We start from the raw sequence: 22,699 nt of genomic DNA, 5'->3' as shown, positions 1-22,699 counted from the left end.
CAGGAGGCGTCACGAGGGGCCCACACAGTAGGCCGGCGCGGCCAGGGCTTGGGCCGCGCCGCCCTAGTGTGTGGCCACCTCGTGGCCCCACTTCGTTGCTTCTCCGGTCTTCTGGAAGCTTCGTGGAAAAATAGGACCCTGGGCGTTGATTTCGTCCAATTCCGAGAATATTTCCTTACTAGGATTTCTGAAACCAAAAACAGCAGAAAACGACGAATCGGCTCTTCGGCATCTCGTCAATAGGTTAGTGCCGGAAAATGCATAATAATGACATATAATGTGTATAAAACATGTGAGTATCATCAATAAAGTAGCATGGAACATAAGAAATTATAGATACGTTTGAGATGTATCACTTGCGTTTGTTGCCCACTCCTTCCCAAAAGAAGCGAGCCCTCGGTTTGTCCATGGCCTTATGGGTGCTGTCAAAAAGCATGTAAAGGCTCATGGCAAACTGCGGGAGGCTGGACAGGCACGAGTTGGTCAACTCCAACCTACCTGCCGAAGCCAATAATAACCCCTGCCATGGGTCAACCCTGTGCCCAATTTTTTCTGGCAGGAAGTTCCAGTCCGCTACCCTTAGCGTCTTATCACTAATAGGTAGGCCCAAATATTTGATGGGGAATTCCCCCCGCTTGCAGTTAAGCATGTGGGCCACCTGGTGTTGAAGTTCCAGTGGGACCCCGGTCACCACCACTTCAGTCTTATCAAAGTTGATCTTCAACCCTGACATATTCTCAAAACACAACAGGATAACCTTGAGGTTCGCAATCCCTGCGCCTGTTGGCCTGATCAGAACCATAGTATCATCAGCGTATTGTAGATGTGTCACCCGCCAGGGATGAGATGCGGGATCACACCCTTGATATGCCCCGCCAGGTTAGCCTTAGCCAGGATGGCTGCTAGCCCATCTACAATGAAGTCAAACAGGATCGGGGAAAGTGGGTCCCCTTGACGAACGCCCCTCGCATTCCGAAAATACGGTCAAATTTCCCCGTTCACGTTTATCGCCGTTTGGCCCCCTTTGACCAACTGCATAAGGCGATGCACTACCCGTGCCGAGAATCCCTTCCGTAAGAGAATCTCCTGTAAGAAGTCCCAGCTGACTCTGTCATAGGCCTTCTCGAAATCCAGCTTGAGAAGCAAGCCCTCTTGCTTTCCCACTCTGAGTTCATGTGCAATCTTGTGGAGGGCCAGCGCGCCCTCGTGCAAACATCTCCCTTTGATGAAAGCAGATTGGCTCCGGTCCACCGTCCTATGAGCTAGCGGTGCTAATCTAATCGCGTACGCTTTAGCCACAAATTTGAAAATGACATTGATCAGAGCGATAGGCCTAAACTGCGTGATCCGCTCCACCCCTTTAACCTTGGGAATGAGAGAGATGATCCCAAAGTTCAGCCGGGCAATGTCGACCCTCCCTAGGGCGAAATCATTCAACATCTGAAGGATGGGTTCTCGCAGGATTCCCCAGAATCGCTTGAAGAACAGTACCGGAAGCCCGTCCGGACCCGGCGCAGAGTCCGGTTTCATACTAGCCAGGACCTCGTCGAGCTCCTCAGCGGTGAAAGCGACTTCAACTCCCCAATTTTCCTCATCCGAAATCTTCTGATCTTCTCCCCAAAGATCGGTGCCTAGGGCAAAGACCCTCTCTTCCCCTTTGGCCCCCATCAAGCCCTGGTAAAACTGGTAAATGTGTTCCATGAGGGCTCGCGGCTCCTCCACCTCGCCCACCTCGGTGATGAGCCGTGGAATAGAACATTTACGCTTGCGGCCATTCGCAATCGCGTGGAAGTAAGCGGTGCACGAGTCACCCTTCAGGGTCCACTGAGTCCTACTCTGTTGGCGCCAGTATTCCTCGTCCACCCGGTCCAGTGCCACGAGTTGGTCTTCAAGGAAGTAACGGAGGCCCCACCCCTCCTCATCCAGACCGTTGGCGTCAGCCACCCGATCCAGCTCTTCCACCTGGCATAGAAGGTTGGTACGGAAGTCCCTCTTCTCTTTACCCAAATTGGCCCCCACCCTTTGAGGAATTGCCTCGAGTTCCGCGAGACATATTGCCACGTCTCTACCGAGCAGCGGTGCGGACTGTGGTCAAAGATGAAACAGCGGATTTTCTCCCTCAGGAGGTCCCCAAACCCCGGCACCCCGAGCCACCAAGTCTGGAAAAAGAACCTCGACTGGCAGATCGGTGCATCTTCTCCGCTGCTCAACATAAGAGGGGAGTGGTCAGACCCCACCCTTGTGATCGTTGTGAGAGAGCAGAGCGGAAACGCCGCCTCCCAAATCGGCGAGACTAGAACCCGATCTAGTACACATTGAGTTGGGCGGAGGCGTTTATTCGTCCAAGTGTAACGAGCCCCTGCCCGTTCCACCTCGCGAAGCGCCATAGTAGCGATAGCCTCATTGAACCATCTAATCCTGGACCAAGAGATATTGGTGTTGCTCTTGTCACATGCTGCGCGGATCAAGTTGAAGTCACCCCAACCACCACCGGGTAGGGGGCCGCCGCTACGGCCTGGGTGAGTTCCCCCAAGACTCATCAGAGCGACGGTGATCAGCCGTCCCATAGACCAAGAAAAAACACCACTTGAGTTTGTTACTACGCTGGTAGATCGAGGCACTGATGAAGAAGTTCCCCTTCTGCCATTGCCCGACCTCGAAGCAATCATCCCGAAAGCCCAAGAGCATGCCCCCAGAGTGCCCCTGTGCGGGGACCCAGCTCCACCCGAACTAGCCCCCCACCTCCAAGCTGCGAAGCTCGGCCGCAGAGAAATCCGCCTTAATCGTCTCTTGGAGAGCCACAATGTCAGCCCGATGCTGCCTAAGGTAGGATTTGAGCTGTCCACGCCTCCTCGGCTCCCCAAACCCCCTAATGTTATAGATGAGAGCTCTCATTTGTGAGCCTCAGACGTCACCCCACGCCCCTTGCGCACCGTTATCCGTGGATGGTGCACCCGTGCGCGTGTCCGAAGGTCGCAAATAGTCAAATCCTCGTCCGACGACTCCTGTCCGGTCGCGTCCGAGGCCACCAAAGGATGACTTGACGCGAACTCGCGAACACGTAGTATGCTTCGCGTGAAGCGTAGTATAGGAGGTCCCAAGTGAGATGCACACCATGCATGGGAACCCTGATTCATCACCCAATGCACACAATCCGTCCCGCCCATGGGCTTGTTCGGTTTGAGTGGCGATGAGGCCGATTAGGTGGTATTGACCGGTAATTAAACGTGATTCCCCGCTGTTCCATGCCAATCCCCCGGGTAGGGTGTAACCGAAACAACGCCAATAGGAATCATGGGCCGCTCCTGCCGGAGCCGCAAGACATGGACGGTTATTTTTTCTTTTCTTATTTTTATTGCACGGTGCGTGACCCGGAGGTTGCGCTCGCTCGCAGCCCCCGGGGGAATAGGATCATTTTCCTTTTTCAAAACCTGAACATTTTTCATAACTGAATTTTTTTAAATCGAGCAATTTTCAAAATCTAAACAATTTTCAAGACTGGACTATTTTAAAATTCGAGAATTTTAAAAATCAAATTTGTACAAACTTCAAAATTGGATAATTTGAAAATCTAAACAAAATTTCAATTTTCGAAACGAGCAAACCCCAAATAAAGTAGAAAAATCAAAGAAACCAACAAAAACTAAAAGAAACCTAGAAAAACGGAAGAATTATTCCTCTCATCCAAAATAAGTGTGGAAGACTTAGTATAAACTTTGTACTACTAAATTAGTACTAAGTCAACGACATTTATTACGAATTGAAGGGAGTAATAAAAATTATTCACCCCGCAAAATAACCGTTCAGACCTAGAGTAATGGGCCTTAGCTCAGCTCAATGCCTCCAGTGTTGGGCGATTGGGACTCACACGGTGGTTGCCCCTTCTCCGTAGGCGATTCCTATTCTCCGCCTATTACGGGAGCTATCTGGCACTCCGCATAGGGCACCGGTATTTCTGGGCCGGCCCATAAAACGGTAGTTAGTTGGTTTGCTCTGGTTATTTTCCAGTTTCTCGGTTTTTCTGTGCATCTTTTTTCCTTTTTGGATTTTGTTGGTTTTCTTTGGCTTTTCGGTTAGGTTTTGAACTTTTTTTATACTTGATTTTTTTTCAGATTTGGACTTCTCGAGTTTGAACATTTTTCAGATGTAACATTTTTTGAGTTTGAACAATTTTCAAATTTGAACATTTTTTTGAGTCCAGACATTTTTCACATTTGAACCTATTGAGTTTGAACTTTTCAATTTGAACATTTTTCATATTTCAACATTTTCACATGAACATTTTATATCTATTTTAAAAATTTGAATTTTTTATTTGATTTTTTACATAAACATTTTAAAATTTGAACATTTTTAAAATTTAAATATTTTTAGAATCAAATTTTCAGCGAGGGAGCGATTGAGAGAATAGAACGAAGCATTCCAACACGAACCACACGGAAATCGATCCACGGACGACTCGCACACACAGGTAACTTTATTTATTGAGACAATCACACACACGTAATTACGAGACACATCTTTAAATTCAGTAATGGACCGAGCTCATTTGTTGCCGGCGGTATGCGGAGACAATCGAAATCTCCGCTTAAAGCGGAGAATAGGGGCCGGCACCCTTCTCCGTATCGGTCAACGGAACGCAAAGGGTGTTTCGAACCGGATCAGAGTACGTACTCACATAGTCACATCATCATCTACGGAGTATGATCGATATATAAAGTCGCTAGGCCTGATTCGTGAAGCGAGAGTGCGGAACGGGGGGCCTGATTTTCTTTGTAGGTCGAGCAGCCTCAGTTCCGGACTGACGAGACGTCGTCGATGGAGCACGACCGTATCAGCCTCCTCCCCGACTGCATGCTGGGCAGCATCGTCTCCCTCCTTCCGCTCAAGGACGCCGCCTCCACCATGGTGCTCTCCCGGCGCTGGCGACACATATGGTCGTCCCTACCGCTGGACCTCGACCTCGACATCAGGTCTCGCCACAAGGGTCTGCTCTCCGATCCATTAAACGACAGCCGCGTAATATCAGCCATCCTCTCCTCCCACGGCGACGGAGCGGCGCCTATCCGACGCTTCCACGCAGGCACCCGCGCAGACTGCTCGACCGGCGACTGGGTGCAGATCCTATCGCAGAGGCGCATGGACGGCAGCCTCGTCCTCAAGTTCGCGGACGTCGGGGCGCGTCCGCCACTTCCCATTGTCCTGCTGGCGAGCGCCGGCGCCGCGCTCCGACACTTGGACCTCGAATGGTGCCGTGTCCGCGGCATCATCGCTCCTACGGGTCTGGCGTTCCCTAACCTAGAAAAGATCCGCCTGTCCCGCATGGGGATCCCCGAGAGGCTGCTGCACGCCATGATCGCCGCCTGCTCAGCACTCCGGGAGCTGTACCTTGACAGCGTCTATGAGCTCCGCCGCTTTGTCCCACGCTCCCGTACCCTCACCCACTTGTACATGAGGCCGGAGGTCCCGCTCGACGAGATCTCCTTCAGGGACACGCCAAATCTTGAAACACTCGTCTTCTTGTTTGTCGACGTGTGGCGCCTATATCCCGCCGTTGTCACAAAACCTGGCCTGCCTTCTAGGGTAGAACTTGTACTTCCACCGCTAGACTCGCCCAGCTTTGCGATTATGCCTAAGGTACGTATAGCACTGTTTTCAATGTACGTATATGTTGTAAATGTAAAGTCTTGCTAATTTTTTCCCTCCTTAATTTATTCATGTAGAGGTCGATATCCATCGTAACAACACTCTATCTCCCCATCAAATTCAGCGATGGTGAGGAACTCAGGAAGGCTTCCGACATGTTAAGCTTATTCCCAGCTTTGCAGGTTCTTCGGATTTTGGTAAGCATCAAACTAGCTTTGCACGTTTTCAGTTCACATTTCTTCGGATTTTGGTATGATCTTTCGTTTCTGCTATTTTTGAATAAACTGAATTCAGCTTCAATGTATTTTAACTAGGCACTAGGACTTGTTCCTTACATTGGCCAATCAAAAAGTACTTCCCCGCAAAAAAAAAAAATTTTACTAAGCTATATGTTTTCGGTAAAACTTATAATTATGTACATTGTCTTATTCTAAGTAAGTTAATAAATCATTTATCTTTGACAGTGCTTCAGCTCTAGTTCGAGCGAGGATGAAGACATATTTGGGCAGTGGCAACCGGCAGCTGACAAAATTATGTGCCTAAATAAGCATCTCAAACGTGTGGTATTTGTAGAGTATCGTGGCACTAAAGGGGAGATGGAACTGGCAAGATTCCTCATGGCCGGAGCAAAAGTTTTAACAAGCATGCAAATTCTTTATTCTGGTAACTGGAGTGATAAGAGAATCAGCACCCAGAAAGACATGATATGTATGGGTGGTAAAGCATCGTCCGAAGCTCAAGTTAACTTTGAGAAGTTCAGTCACACCATACATAGTAATCTAAGAAATGTTCGCTGCCATGTGCACCAACTTTGCCTAGTTTGATGAGAAATGATTTTCTTCACGAGCAGAATTTTTTGAAGCTTTGATATAGTTTGATCACTTACGGACATGAACTCTGTAGTAAATTCGACATTGGTCCATGGTTTATTTTGTAGTAAAATTTTATATGGCCAGTTTTTTCACTTTAATTAATTGTTGATTGTAATATTTGGCCCCAAATATTACACTAGCTAGGTGACGCAATATCCAATAGTCTAATACCATCTTCCGAAGGCATTTGAGAAGATGTGGTGATCGAAGTAATGGAAAACCAATACTAATTAACACTACTGGACTAGCAGTAGTAGAAAAAGACCCTTTAGTCTCGGGTTCGTAAGGGGTTTTAGTCCCGGTTGTGCAACCGGGACTAAAGGGTCGCAACTAAAGACCCCCCCTTTAGTCCCGGTTGCTTACGAACCAGGACTAAAGGTACATCCACGTGGTTCCGCGCATCGGGCGAAAATATCTCCAGATTTTGTAATTTTTTTATTTTTATTTTTTTCACTCCATTTTTTCTATTTTTTCGGAATTTCTATTATTACCATTATTTGCATAGTTTAGTCTATATCTCTAACTACACTTATCTCTACTCAAATTACTTACTCGTGGTTACACTTCCCGCTCGGTCACCCATCCTCCCACACTAACACGCTTAACTTCCGAGTTCCATTCCGTCCCGCATCCAAGTGCTTCGCGCGCATCTCACGGTATGATTGCTGCACCCCCATGGAGCTCTCACAGCGCTTTGGATTTTCGGCCGTCCGATCGAGCTGACGTGGCGCGATCTCGGCCGTCGTTCCGTTCAGGGCGCTGAGGCCCTCCCACAGACCCACTTTTTATCCATGGGTCACTAAAAGCCCGCCTGGCCCAGTACGCTGCCCAATCCCCCGCACGCTTCGCTCCCCCAATCCCCTCTGGTTTCTCCTCCTCCAACCCGCTCCGTCCTCGCCGCCGCCTCGCGCCCCCGCCGCCTCGCCCGTCTTGGAGGGGTCGCTCGCGGGTACGCCTCCCTCTCCCTCCCCGTCTTTCTCGTCTCCCTCCCCCGTCTCATCTCCTCTCCCTCTCTAAAAAGCAGCCGGCGGCGACGATGTAGAGGTGGCGAGCGCGAGGATCTCGGCCGCGCGGGCCATCGCTGGGAAGGGGCACAGCCTTCTCCCTTGACGGAGCTGTAGGCGGACCAGTGCATCACGAAGGAGCCAGGCCCCGCCTCCATCGTTTTCCCGGCCGTCGCCATCTCTGGCGATTTCCCTTAGCCTAATCTCTCCCCGTTCTGTCCTCCCCGGCCAAAGGGAAGAGGAAGTCGAGCAGGGTGGCTGCCACCCCATGGTCTGCTCTTCCCCTTTCTCTCTCCTCATCTCCATGGTCTGCTCTTCCCCTTTCTCTCTCCTCATCGCCAAGGTCGCACGACTGCTGCACCGGGATCTAGAACAGAGAGGCTCACTCCGGCCGGCCGGCAAGCAGAATGGTGATACTATTGCCTCTGATGCCAAGGCCGCCCCTCCACTGAACTTGCCATTACAGAGTACCTCCGGTGAGATCCTCCTCCCACTCAACCCTGCATATGTGTTGTGTACAGCAAAGCTTTCACATCTATAGCTTTTTCTTGTTTTCCCATTTGATTTTTCGGTTGATTCAGGGAATAACCAAACCTAATATATGATTTGAATGTTACTTAATCTATCAGCAATAAATATTGTTTGATACTGATATGAAGAGGTTGAGATGGGAGTTTTTTTCATCTTATAGATGCTTATATCCATTGATAAATATTGTTTGATACTGATACATCTGTGCTCTACAGTATAAAATATTTAGCCTCTTGAGTACATTATGGGTACAATACTGTGGGGTGTTTTTAGCTTACTTTTGTATGTAAATGGCCCTATGGTATTTTCATAGTTTTGATTTTAATTTGCATTCTTACATTCTTCAGTTTTTTATTTGCGGATTTTAGTCGTCCTCTGCAATATTTCCCTGGAGGCGAAGGGCTACTTTCCTCCCCCATTTCATGGCCTAACCAAGATTTTATTCAGCTTAGTGTCTTGTTCTCTTGCCAATTTTACTGTCAACCAAACTGGTAAATGCATGCTTGTCTCAAATACTCATACTCAACTACGTATACAAAAAAAGAAAACAAATTCAGCTGCAAATGGCATGTCTTGAAACCAAACAGAGGTAATTATTATGTTCTCCGTTGTTGAGGTTTATTCATAGCCTTGTATTTTAGAAACTTTAAACTTGGATGCTCCTCATCTGTTATTTTAGAATAAACGTTGAATTAGTTTGCATTTTCCTTGAAATTTTCCCACTCTTGGCCTTTCATGAAGTGTTATTTTACATTTTAAGTGCGGTGCGAGATGAGAAGCATACCTTCGCTGCGTCGACGGGAGGCAGTGATGTCTCACGCAGTCAACGCCGGTGCAGCCTTTGCCTGAAGCAGCGCCGACTCATGTCGTTGATGTTGTTGTCGCCGGGATCAGCGCCACCTCACGCCGTTGACCCCGCAGGCAGCATCGTCGCGAGTACACGGCTTGCATCGGCCCAAATTTCTAGGTAAAGTTTTGTCATGCCTTCTTCTTCATCTCTAGATCAACTCCATCAGGCAATGATTCCCTTGCAGCCCAATATTCATTTCAGAAATTTATGTGTAAAGTTTGTTTGTTTCACCGCCATAATTTATGATTTTCTGAAGCTGGGATGTATTTCTTGTGGATGCACAGGTCACCAGCACTCGAGCCAGAGTATATTGGTAACATTCTCATGGTATTTCTATTTAAAGATTGTTCAGGCTGGTTTTAAATTAGTACTTAAGCGCTTGGACTTAGAGCAATGGCCAATGAGATGGGCAACAACATGGTTATTGTTCACCAAGGTATGTTGCACAATTCTATATGCTATCTAGGACTTAGTATTGCATCATTTATTCGCTCATTAGGTTTATGTTTTCTTGGTTGCTATTCGGTTTAATCTACTTCTTATCGTTCCGGTGGTCACGGGATACAGATTGACTTGTGGGGTAACTGCGCACTGCATTTCAATCGAGATGCTATCCGCACTCGTGGCCAAAGTGAATCGGCTATTGCTATTTTCGTTGGCGCCATTAATTTAAGCCATACTTTCAGCAGCAAGTAATTCTCACACATAGTGACCTGCATTTCAGCTTCTTTGGCCTCCGAACACTGCTTTGCACCATCAACACATTGCACTCGTCTTACATTATACACGCTGCCAAGCTTCTCAGTTCAAGTGACACTTTCAGCTTCAAGTTGTTCAAACTGTCAAACTTCTCAGTTTATGTTACACTTTCAGTAGCAAGTAATTCAAGTAATTCTCAGAGTATCAGGATGTGGTTCGTCCCTGAGCATCTGCTTTCTTCTTTACCTATGGGTGTCGGTAGTCAGAGGTAAATGAAAAAGGTATAAGTTGTTCTCTCTCCGTGAACTACTTACAAATATATGGCAGTTCAGCGACGGGTTTGTCGACAAATATCAAATTTTGTGGTACATTATGAAACTGATCATGTAGTTATATATGTAGCTTTTCATATTGTACTTTGGCTGATAGTTTGAAGCTCATTTTAAACTGAAATTGAAAGAAAAAATATGAATGTTGTAGTTCGTTTGAAGTGACATTATTGATTTACCGGTTTGCTTTGCTGGAACCTCTTGCTTTTATCCAAATCTTTTTGAAACAATATCTTTTGTATTTTGTTGCATCCAATCATTTTGTTATATCTATGCCTTAAATTACTTGCTCTGATAAGCCAGGGTTAGACAAATGTTTTTAGCTATTTCTCTTGCTTTACTCGAAAAACCTTTAATTATTTCAGTACATATACCAATTCTTTGGTTGGTTTGTGTTACCGAGAGATGGAAATCGGCATGCCTTTTCAGTTTTTCAATCAATAAGAATAGTATCAGTTCAACTGTCTTCTTATCCCGGTACACCTCCGAGTTGGCACTTTTTTCCTTTTTTGGTTGTCTAGAGAAGTTCCCCTTTCCACTAATTTGTATTTGTGCTATCATATTGCGTTGAGACGGAGGCATTTGAAACCATAACAATACACTAGACAAATGTAAAGGGAAACTATATTATGTATATTTAGTGAACTAAGATTTGTCTTTTCAAGTTGTAGATCTGGATTTTCTGAACATGTCATATATTCAGTAAAGTATGTGCATAACCATGGCTATCAATTTTTTATGCATGTCGTATGTCCGTCGTCATTGCTTTTATTCATGGATCGATTTGACACATCTCTTTATGTGGTTCAAGCATATCTTGCTTTATGTTACCCTTTTAGGCTCTGCTGTTTAGTCCCCCTGTTTTATTTTCATGCAGAAGTGGCATATGCAAATGTTCCTACAGCTTCATATGAGCTTCTAGATGGGCACTAAGTTATCAATACTATGTAGACACATCTTTGTTTCCATTCGTTTATTACCAATTAGATAAACCGTATGAGCTACTAGCTATGTTTCTCGAAGAGTGTATCCGCATCTTGCCCTCTTACTCCATTGTGCATGTCTCTTCAGTTCACCATACAAATGGTCATTACAAATTCGTTGTTTGCCAACTGAAATCAAACCAATATATCACACCACAAAAAACTGGAGTTTGGCAACCGCAAAGTTTCAACCCAAAATGTAATGAAATGGAAGCCCAGAGATAGAATGGGAAAATCTACATGTTACAGTTCACTGGAATACACTCGTGCGCCACATTTCAGTGGTCTTGAGTTGTAGTTTTGCAGCCTGTTCGACCATATCATGGTTCAGCTACTACAATAATTGTAGATTCTTTTCATGCCTAGACATGGTATTTCGATTTTGGATGCACAGTGCACCTATAAGATGTTGTGATGCTGATGTCCACTTTGTATTTTCTGCAATTAGGCTGTGTTCGAAAGAAGGTGCTAGGCCGTCATATTGTATTTTCTGCACAACCACAAACTATCGGTTTTGTTTTCGTTCAGGTAAATAAGATTCTTCCCTGTTCCCCTTTCATGAATGTTTCTTCCTCAGAGAGAGAAAATGGTTATTTGTCATCTGTGGATGTACGTAGTATCATAAATGATTAGCTCTCATTTTTTTCTAAATATTAGCCTTCCAGTTTCGTCCATGTTTTCCTTGCTTCTCATATTAGTTACCACGAAACTTTTAATTCTTTGTTTGCGGTAACTAAGTAGAATAGAAGCACCGGTAAGTAATTTCCTGCTGGTTATTTTGAAACGGTCCAATTTGGAACTTTTAGGCTATAGACAGATGTTTCATCAAACAACAAAATCAGGTTATGAGGTTGGTACTTTTGGTTTTTAATAAAAAAAAATCCATGAAAAGGTAAACTCGCTGACAATAGTAAATTTAAGCTTGAACTTTGTAAATACTATAACAAGCGATCTATTTCACACGGATACTTCCTTGCACCTTGGTCAGATTTTTGTTGAGCGCGTGCCATGAAGAAGTAGCATATTCAACATGATACTTTACCACGATAATATTTGCATCACCTTTGATAGAATATAAAGATATACTTATTTTGTTCAAATAACTTGTTTCAACATTCCAGTCTAATTTGAATATCATGGTACTTCGAAGTTGATACTGGACCATGTGAGCAATGGAAAGCTCAAAAAATTCTAATCATTTCCTTTCACTTATGTAGCTCACCGCTTGATAAAGCCATTTATCTTCCTTCATGCAGCTCAATGCCTGTTCTCGCGGAAGCATACACATAATGTGGGAAGGATCGTTCCATGTAGAAACTGAAGAAAGGAGGAATTTTGACAAATTAAAAAAAGAACTAATGATGATAAGGACGGTATAAGTTGGTTCCTAAGTTCAGAAGAAGTGGGGTTTAGTACCTTTATTGTAAAATTTTAGTTAAATATGTTATGTTCGTAAGCATGGGAAAGTTAAAATAGAAACCCCACTTTTTCTGAAGTTAGTCAAAACGCTATAAGGCACTAAGTCCTGCTCCCTTCGAAGTTAGTTAAAAAATTAGTTTCTTATGTGTACATGTTTGTGAAGGAAAAATATAAGAAACACTGATCCTTGTGAAGTTAGTTAAACAGATGTTCTGGTCCATCATGTTTATATAAGCATTTGCTACATTGTTTATGATTTCGTGTGCTTTATCCTAATTTCATTCTACTGACTTTATTTTGTAAAACTTAGGAAACATATTATCTTTTTACACCTTATTTTATCGTTGTTATTTAAAGTGTAAATTTGTGCGATTTTTACGGGGTCGTGCGCCAAGGCGCACATCTAAATCTAGTGTATGTGATACTAGTATCATATCAATCATATTAACATGTTGGTTGATGTCACATTTATTTATTGTTTGAATTTCAAATAATTCTTTTAATAAACAAAAGTAATGATGTAATAATGAACTTGAATAAATAAATAAACATTAACTTTTTAATTTGTATTTTTTAACCGGGACTAAAGGATCGCGACTAAAGACCCCCCCCTTTAGTCCCGGTTGCTTACGAACCAGGACTAAAGGTACATCCACGTGGTTCCGCGCATCGGGCGAAAATATCTCCAGATTTTGTAATTTTTTTATTTTTATTTTTTTCACTCCATTTTTTTCTATTTTTTCAGAATTTCTATTATTACCGTTATTTGCATAGTTTAGTCTATATCTCTAACTACACTTATCTCTACTCAAATTATATACTTACTCGTGGTCACACTTCCTGCTCGGTCACCCATCCTCCCACACTAATACGCTTAACTTCCGAGTTTCATTCCGTCCTGCATCCAAGTGCTTCGCGCGCATGTATGTGATACTAGTATCATATCAATCATATTAACATGTTGGTCGATGTCACATTTATTTATTGTTTGAATTTCAAATAATTCTTTTAATAAACAAAAGTAATGATGTAATAATGAACTTGAATAAATAAATAAACATTAACTTTTTAATTTGTATTTTTAATTTTTTTAATTTTTTAAATTTTTTTTGCCGAACCTAAAACCTAAAAATTTGAAAATCTAAAAATTGGGTAAAAGTAATAGTAATCTTTATGCAGGATGCAATTATTCATTTTATTTTTATAAAAAATAAAAATATAAAATCCGTAATTTATAGCAAAAACTAAAATCTTCCTGCTTTCATATTTTCATTTGGACTTTTGAGAATCTAAAAATTGACTAACCGGGTGAATTTGGATGTAACTTTTTCCCACGATGATTTTGATATATTATACGTTTTTTTCCGACGTCGTATGCAAAAGTTAATGCGGTTTTACCATTTTTCAAACATTTTTTTGCAAAATAAGTGAAAATTCGAATTTCTTAATTTTTCCATAATAGTAGGTTGCGTAACATACAAGAATCTCAAAAGATTTTATTTTTTGAATTTTCTATCATTTTCTTTTCTATTTTACAGAGTTAAAAAGACGATCCACAGGGGGGGTGAAGGGTGCGTGTGGAGTAAAAACCAGAAAAATAACCTTTAGTCCCTGTTGGTGTTACCAACCGAGACTAAAGAGGCCTGCGCCGGCCACAGCCCACCATAGCCCTTTAGTCCCGGTTGGTGTTACCAACCGAGACTAAAGGGTACCCTTTGTCCCGGATCGGAGCATTAGTCTCGGTTCACCGGCGGAACCGGAACTAAAGACCCCATTAGTCTCGGGTTAAAATATTTGGGGACTAATGGGTTGGGATGGAAGTCCTTTTTTCTACTAGTGAGATGTACTTGTCGAGTGTCACTGACATTCAGCACAGACCTAAATACAGCTGGCAACGTCAGTGCCCAGTGCCACACCAGCTAAACTATACTCAGCAAAAACATGTTTGTCAGGTGTTACCCGACTGGTCAAACAATACACTCGGCAAATAATCAATATTGATGAGTGTTGTACTTTGTCAATTGTTTTATCCCGAAATTCGGTTTAGGGTGAGGCTTTGTGAGAGTTCTCGGCACTCGGCAACCATGTAATTTCCGGTAGTGTGAATTGGAGCCCATCCATCTTTCTAGTGTTAGGATGATCTCTTTCCCGAGTGGGCCCAACGGCCCACCAGGCCCCTTGACCTGCGTCCTGATCGGGGGCGCTCAACCCACTATGGTTGACGGCCCCCTGTCGCACTGCACTATATAATGAGGTGGGGGCCGGCGGCACATGATACGAGGTTCGTCGCGCGCCGTACACCCCACCGATATCCCTACCGATCTAGGGTTCGCAGTAGTGACGGGAAGCACCGCCACCACCACCTCTCCCTCGCCCATCCGCCGCTGCCACCATGTCGACGTCTGAAGGCTCCTCCTCGAAGGGAGAAGGTATGCCCCTGTCTCTCTCGATCTCTCTCAGAACTCGCAGTATACAGACAGCCATATTTCTACCGATTGCATCTAGCCTAGTCGATCCAACGGATCTAACATCTAGCTCTTAGATATAGTAGTTTGGAATTAATCTTACACGCCTCATAGTAACTTCAAAGTGGCCTCATCCACACGGTGGAGTGTGGCTATGTAGATCCAAAATACTTCCATGTTATGATGAATATTTTCGAATAAAAATATTCCAAAAAGCCTAGTTAGCACATATAAAGTTACATAAACTGATTTAATACCAATAATAATTTGTGCTTCCTATTTGCACTTAACATGAGGATCAATCTCAACCGTTCTAAGGATTGTGCATACTTCTATCGTCTTGATGCAAAGTTTGGATCTCAATAAAAAATGCACTTTATTGAAAAAAAATTGGTGGTTGTCTCCGTGATAGCCATCTTTAGAACCTTATATAAAGTTGAGTTATTGATTTACTTAGAGGCGTTGAACAATATCTGCGAAATTTCATTGATTTTTTTATTTTGTGGCCTTGTGAAGAAAATGGGAATGATGGATCAAAATGAAACTTTGCATCAATTGGAAAAAAATGCCATTTTGTCTTTTTTTCCACAATTTGCAAAGCTGAATTAATTTTGATGTTTTTTAAGAACACGTGGTATCCTATTAGGATCTCACACTTCAGTTCCAATACTTTGTTACGCTTGTAAATACACATTTTTGTTATGTTTCCGAAAAAGCGCTCGTGAAACAGAACACCAAAACATTTTCTTGCATTGACTTGTATTAAGAAATGTGGCATACTCCGTCCACTCATGAAAAAGTTTTGCAACTTTTTCTAGATAAGGATAAATCTATAGCTATACATCCGTATCTAGATAAAGTTAAGAAGTTATTTTTAGAAACGGATGGAGTATATAAAATTGTCTTATCCTAGTGAGAAAGAATTAGAAATTCTAAATTAGTACTTTCCCATCCATAAAAAGATGTCTCAATTTTATCAAAATATGGATGTATCTATATACTAAACTAGGTCTAGATATATCCAAATTTAGTCAAACTCTAGGCAAATTTATGGACGGTGGGAGTATATTTTTTGCGTGGAATTCCAAATGACTATACATTTGTATAAATACACCACGGATTACATTTGGCAAGAGGTAGCTTGTGCCACAAAACCATTATAAATAACCACCCATACTTCTCCCGATTAACAAACCAATAGTTCTTCTCCACGCCTTGCTCAGATTTGCGAATTACCAAACAGTCCTCACCGGGACGCTCCTGCGAATTTTCCACCTGGCGCCACGACCACGATGGCGACAGGTCCAGGAAAAGACCAGGACGACCCGGTCCATGTGAACCAGCAACACCAGAGCAAGGATTCCAAGACCGCCTTCACCACTGGGGCGCCGCGCGCCGCCCCGGCCGAGTTCGCCTCGCCGCCACCTCCTTCCGGCGTCGAGCAGTCCGGGGAGGGAAGAATCCCCGGTATCGATGGCTCGGGCTCCGCCGCCGCGGCGGTCAACGGAAAGGGCAAGAAGGTCGCCCCTCTTTCTCCCCCATCTTCCTCTCGTGGCTCCAGGGACAGTACGTCCTCCGCCGACGCCGCGGATACCGAGGAAAGAACCAATGCCTCCTCTCGGCTACCTTCCTCCGCCCACCTCGAGCGGGTCGACGAGCAGCCCGGAGAGGGTAGTAGCCCAGGTGCCGACCGAAAGGGGGACAAGGCCGCTGTTCTTACTCAGGCGTCTTGCTCGCGTGATTCAGAGCGGAGCGACTTTTCCACATCCACCACCTCCTCCTCCGCCGACGCTGAGGCGGCTGAAGTCGTCAGCAGGAAGGCGGACGAAAAACAGGTGATGCCTCATTACTTCTGCTTGCGATTTCCCAACGGGCTGTATTGTTCTTTGACTCCTTGAACGCTTCTTGGTTTCCTGAGAGTTTCTTGGATTCTTTGCCTCTCTGGATTAGGTGATATGCCCCGCGGCCACCAAAGAGAAATTCTTGAAGCAGTTCACAAGTCGTTGCAATTTGAAGGTATTGTCAAAATCTTGTTCTTGATTACATGTTATGGCCGATTTCATTTTCTTTTATCAATTGTGCAAATTTGTGGTGTATGTAATGCAGAAGCGGGATAGTGCTTAGGTTGATTTCTGTGCAATCATGACAAAATTTGGAATGGTGCAAATTAGCTAATTCAAAGGATAATCGAGGCCACGAAATCCGAATGCTCTGGCATCCAGTTTTGTGATATTGTTATTAGTTATTTATAGGTTCCACAGATTTACCGTGCTCTTGTTTCATAACCTGAAATATTTGAACCTGATGTTAAATCTGTACGATTGTCACTTGCTAATAAGTCTGTCCTTAGACATAGATTTCCACCTGTTGTCTTATAGCATAGATTTTCTCTAGAAGATGAATATTTAGGGCTAATTTGACTTTCTTGTGATTCTTCACTGATATGAGCATTAATGTTTTGGATGGAATGGTTATATGAATAACTGGAGCTTGATTGGAAACTTGGTTGAATATGCTTATAGACGCAACTTAAAGCATGATTGTAAACTTCATTTTCTGACCTACAAAAGTTTAAGCTAATATTGCTTGTGTTTTATCTTCAAATTATGATCTAGCTGTCAGAAGACATTTCTGAGAATGGTTATGATGATAATTGCTTCAACAGCAAGCGCAAACTAGGAAACAAGGTGCGAAAACTGTCACCTACTTATTGAATACTATCTTTGCTTATTTACTTTATACTGAAATACTTTTGAATTCTCAAGTGTATTTACCTGTTCCATGAGATCAACCCTGTCTGGTTGCCATGTTGGTTTTGTAGATACCTCTGATGGTATTTGCAGAGCAATATAATAACAACACCACTTTCATGCAAAAGTTCGAGGTATATGCTGTATGGCATGTTGTTCGTATAGTATGTTGTTAACTCGACCTTTCTAACTTAGATTCCCTTCATAGATTCTTCAGGAAAAGTATCATTTCGTCAGACTGGCAGATGGTGATGGGAGTTGCTTCTACCGATCTTTCATTTTCAGCTACTTGGTAATCCTCGGTCTAACTGCTCTCGTTATGCTTTAATTTTTGCATTAACACTAAAATTAGTGCTTGAATATTTAGGAAAAGGCTGTAGCAATACCAGATAAAGATGTCCGTACAAATGAAGCTATACGTCTCAGAGAGCGAATTGAAAATGCTATGCACAGTTGTCTTCGTGGACTTCATAGGATGACAGATGCGCAATTTGAGCGCGCCTTTTCTGTACGTACATATGTGTTTTCTGGTTAAACCTTAAAATTGCGCAATATGCTATTCATTAACATGATTGGCTCTGCTATAAGTTGATGGATGTATTTTTCAGGGATCGGACTTTGTGATGACATTAATTGAAGACGGGTAATATTTTCAAGCTATTTAAAAATGACATATAAACTAAGCTTTTGTTGATTAAACCTTTCTGTTTTAGGCTCTCTGCTGAAGAATTGCATGAGAGAGAGTTGGCCGACAGTATCACATCAAAAAGTGAGAGCAGTTAACATTTGCACTGTGTTGCCTTGATGTCTTTTTCTTCTTGTCCGTAACAGTTTCTGTGTTCAGTTTTGCCCCTTCTTAGGACACTTGCCGAGATTGAGCTTTGTGCAAAGGAGAGCTATTATAAGTGGTTTCTGACCGACCATGTCTCGATTTTTGAGGTTAGAAGAATTGCCCTCCCCACCGGCTATCCATGATTCACGGTTCAGTAGATTAGTTTTCCTTTTGCATTACTTGGCAGTAGCAATCAAGATTGGCGACATGTGTCCAAGGGTATGCATAATCATCATATTGTGTGTCCGGCACTAAATTCTTTAAACTAGAGGTAACAATCACATGGTTACAAATAGGAAGTGAGAAAATCACATCTGCAAAGGGTGGCAACAAGGAGCAAGAGCTTCTGTCTCTGGTTTCACAGTTTTATAAATTCTGATGGAACCACACCTGAATTTGACTTTTGGTCTCTAAGATGTCGATATTTGTCTGTATTGCTAGAGTTTGGTATGTATTTGTGTGCTTGCAGTTTATAGCTTTAGATGGTTATTTGGAATCAACACAGGAAACTAGTGTGTCATTTAGTTTGCCTGTTGATCTCTTAGATATTGAATTTGGTTCACAGTGCACTTGTGCAGTTTTCAGTCTGTATGATTAATACTACTTTTCCTTGTCGCCAACAGTTATGTGCTGATGAAGTACGTCCTGACATTGGCGAAGCTAGCCACCTTACCATTGTGGCGCTTGTCAATGCCATCGGGATTGCCGTCACCATGGGCATAGTTGACATGACTGATGGTGGTATTGAGATGACATTTTCACCTGAATCTGGGAACGTGTCACCAGTTGCAGCCACCGTGTTGTACATGCCTGGGCACTACAATGTTTTGTATGAATCGTGAGTAGTATGCTGAGGTGCACACTCTGATGTGTAATATGTCCTTACTATTGGGCTACAGCTACAAATGAAATGCTGGCTGTTGGTTGATGTATATGAGCAAAGCTAACAAACATTTTCAAAGATTTTATGTTATGTTACTCCCGTGTTGCTGCTTGCTTGTTTGTTAGAGTACAAAATAACATATTTTGGGGGCACCTTTAGCATAAACCACACTTTTTTTTTTTTTTTTTTTTTTTTTTTTTTTTTGCGAATAGCATAAACCACACTTTATCATCTACTAGGTGCCTAGGATCAACACAGCAACTCCTCATAAGTGATGAGTCATGATTGCCTGATTGGGCCAACGCTTCATCAGGTCCACGTCCCACGCACGCATATACATGAACCGTCCTGCAAGGTGGGTCCTTCTATTACGTGTGCGCGTATGTCGGACACGTACACACAACATTCGAATTGTTTAGAGACCTGGTACGTGGTACGTGACGTGCCTAGTACTAGGCTAAACAAGAGTCAAACCAACGGACCCTACACATCAGACTCGCCGGGCTGGTTTACCTTGCCGATCATGGATGCTCGCTCGATGATTATGGCCGGGCTGGTGACCCACTTGCGATTTTTCATCTAGGACCAAGGATGACCGTGGCCAATCATGAACCATAGAAACTCTGCTTCGCGCTTCGCCTCTGGATCCCATGAGCGCCTCTGATCTATACCCCTCAAGTCTAACTAAAATGTGTTTGCACATACTTTTTCGTACAAATCAAACTTTGCAAATTTGACTAAAAAATGTATAAAATAATATGAACATCTACGATACTACATGTATGTAATATGAAATAAATTTCGTCGTAATTACAATGGTATCAACTTTGAAATGTATATATTCATATTTTGATCACTATACGTAGTTAAACTTTATAACGTTTGACTGAAATTTATATGCAACATATTTGGGCATGGTGATGCATTCTCTTGCGAGAAAATGAACTTCTACTTGACAGTTGCTTGTATCTCCCGAGCACTAGTATCCTCGTTTAAAAAAATCGTATTCCGGGTCTTTGAAAATTTCGAAGAAATGTAGAACTACATATATACATCTAGTATGCCTGCCACAAGTTTCGTTTAAAAATAAATAAGGTGTAATCCCTTTATACATACACAATTTGTTTTGTTACACAAAATAGAACAATTTTATCGAAATTTTCTAGAAATATGTTGTAAGAAGGGGACCCAAGCCTACTAGACGTCTACGTGGACAAAATTCAAGCAAACTCAAGCCAAAACCGATGGACCAAGAAATTCATTAGGTGGACACCTTGTTGAGCTAGACCACCACGAGCCATGGCACGTCTCCACTCTTATCCACATCCCTCATGAGCTAGAACCACCATGAACCATGGCACGTCTCCTTCTTTGGAGAATCGAAGGAGAAGACCCCGATCTATATCTTCACCAAAGCGATTTGAATTTCCCCCTCATTCACTTGAGGGCCCCTTTGGCTACTGTTTTCTCTGGAAACCCTAGTTGTTGTTTACTTCATTGATAACTTGTTTTTGTGTTGTAACAACCTTGGGAGTCTCTAGTTCGGTTGTAGATGCGTGTCCCAAGAACCTTGTAAAGGTCTAGTTTTCGCCTCGAGGAAATACCTTAGTGGACAAGTGAGCTAGGCCTTCGTGGCGTTGCTCACCAGAGAATAGGGTGAGGGATTTGTGGCGTTGGTTGGGCCTTCGTGACAACCACACTCCTCCATTGTAGACATACTTCCCCTTAAAAGGAAGGAACTATGGGAACCATCCCTTGTGTCTCTGCGTGCTCCACTCTCGGTTACCTCTACCCTTTATTGCATTGTTGTATCTTGCTTAGTGGTATCTTGCTTAGTCGTGTAGCTTGTCATTTAGCTAAATTCACATTGTTGCATATCTAGAGAATTTACATTTGTGTCAAGCCTAAATTGAAAAAGAACTTAAACATTGGTACCACCTATTCACCCCCACCCTCTAGGTGCGGCATACGATCCTTTCACTTACACTTCATGCGCCTCTACGTAGCTCACGAACTCGTCTCCTGCTTGAAACTCAAATGTTTTAATACCCTACTTCATGCACCTGATTTTGGGTAATTGGTTGGATAATTCTTTTCTTACGAACTAATAGATGAGTTATTAACGTTATTCTTTGTAGGTTTTAGACTGATTTTGTTCGAAGGATACATAAATTTATCCTTAAACTCAGTCCAACTTGGATATGCTTTTCCCTCTGTATTTTAAGACTCTTTCGGCATTGAGACTTGGGTGCTACTAAAATTCTACAGTTTGTACGGGAGGTGGTATGGGCATGATTCATTGGGTACCCATTATGAACATACCTGGTGCAACGCAACTGGAAGCCCACCAGATGATCTGCTAAGGACCACGAAAACCAATATAATCTGGCAGCTATGAAGCATTCAAAGCCCATGTGTTGAACACGAACAAGCAGAAGATTAAGGAACCCTACAGTTCTTCCATACCATGTAACCATCCAGGTATCGGTATCAGAGACCTGGACTCCTATATAAAGGCTAGGAGGGGCCGACGGGAAGGTGATCTAGCAGCTATGAAGCATTCGAAGCCCATGTTCGTAGTGTGTTGAATAAGGACAAGATTATGAAACCCTAGAGTTCTTCCCTACAAAGTAATCGGCCCGGTCACGGTACTAGAGACCTGGCCTCCTATATAAAGGATAGAAGGGACCGTCAGGGAGTGTGATACGTCTCAAACGTATCTATAATTTTTGATCCTCCATGCTTGTTTTACACCAATTCATATATATTTTGTTTACACTTCGTTGCACTTTTACATGATTTCCGGCACTAACCTATTAACAAGATGCCAAAGTTCCAGTTCCATGTTTTCTCCTGTTTTCGTATTTCAGAAAAGTTGTACAGAAAATATTCTTGGAATTGGACGAAACAAAAGCCGAAGTCAATATTTTACCGAAAAAAAGACGAAGTCTGGAGGGGGGACGAAGAGGCGCACCAGGGCGCCCACACCACCCCTAGGCGCGGCCTAGGCCTGGCCCGCACCTAGGGTAGGTGTGGGGCCCACAGGCGCCCCACCAACCTGAATTCTCCGCCTATTTATACATCTTCTCGGGAAAACCCTGGATACCCGAGCCTCCAACCACGAAAATTTCCGTCGCGGCCGCCATCACCGAACCCATCTCGGGGGTTTCTGAAGCTCTTTCCGACACTCTGCCGGAGGGGAAATCATCGTCGGAGGCATCTACATCGCCATGCTCGCCTCCGAAGTGATGCGTGAGAAGTTCATCCCTGGACTATGGGTCCATAGTAGTAGCTAGATGGTTGTCTTCTCCACCTTGTGCTTTATGTATCGATCTTGTGAGCTGCCCTACATGATCAAGATCATTGTGGTGACCCGGCATACCACTGCATGGTGTAGTATGCAAGTCTGATATAACACCAATGAAACACCGTTCCA

At 43.4% G+C, this 22,699-nt stretch overlaps 1 protein-coding gene and 2 long non-coding RNA genes across 5 annotated transcripts; all 3 read left to right on the top strand.

Annotated features, from left to right (window-relative positions):
- The first annotated feature begins 8,819 nt into the window (after nucleotides 1-8,819).
- Nucleotides 8,820-9,377, top strand: LOC124681206. Its single transcript, XR_006995771.1, has 2 exons — nucleotides 8,820-9,020; nucleotides 9,188-9,377. It is a non-coding gene; the product is annotated as an uncharacterized LOC124681206 (long non-coding RNA).
- A 314-nt stretch (nucleotides 9,378-9,691) lies between these two features.
- On the top strand, nucleotides 9,692-12,556 carry LOC124681211. Of its 3 annotated transcripts, none has more exons than XR_006995774.1 (3): nucleotides 9,692-9,883; nucleotides 11,363-11,442; nucleotides 12,171-12,556. It is a non-coding gene; the product is annotated as an uncharacterized LOC124681211 (long non-coding RNA). The 3 variants fall into 3 exon arrangements; XR_006995773.1 differs by lacking the exon at nucleotides 9,692-9,883 and adding an exon at nucleotides 10,338-10,408; XR_006995772.1 differs by lacking the exon at nucleotides 9,692-9,883 and having other exon boundaries at nucleotides 10,429-11,442.
- Nucleotides 12,557-16,090: 3,534 nt separating this feature from the next.
- LOC124681208 lies at nucleotides 16,091-19,341 on the top strand. Its single transcript, XM_047216149.1, has 10 exons — nucleotides 16,091-16,633; nucleotides 16,749-16,814; nucleotides 17,414-17,485; nucleotides 17,620-17,682; nucleotides 17,757-17,840; nucleotides 17,916-18,056; nucleotides 18,157-18,191; nucleotides 18,262-18,317; nucleotides 18,393-18,487; nucleotides 19,004-19,341. The coding sequence occupies exons 1-10, from the start codon at nucleotides 16,091-16,093 to the stop codon at nucleotides 19,220-19,222; spliced, it is 1,374 nt and encodes a 457-aa protein (XP_047072105.1). The 3' UTR covers nucleotides 19,223-19,341.
- Nucleotides 19,342-22,699: the final 3,358 nt, after the last annotated feature.

The sequence above is a fragment of the Lolium rigidum genome, unplaced genomic scaffold (genome assembly GCF_022539505.1).
Source record: "Lolium rigidum isolate FL_2022 unplaced genomic scaffold, APGP_CSIRO_Lrig_0.1 contig_35691_1, whole genome shotgun sequence".
In the NCBI taxonomy this organism is placed as follows: domain Eukaryota; kingdom Viridiplantae; phylum Streptophyta; class Magnoliopsida; order Poales; family Poaceae; genus Lolium; species Lolium rigidum.
Note: the sequence above shows the minus strand (reverse complement) of the source record. Positions and strands in the feature narration are given on the sequence as shown.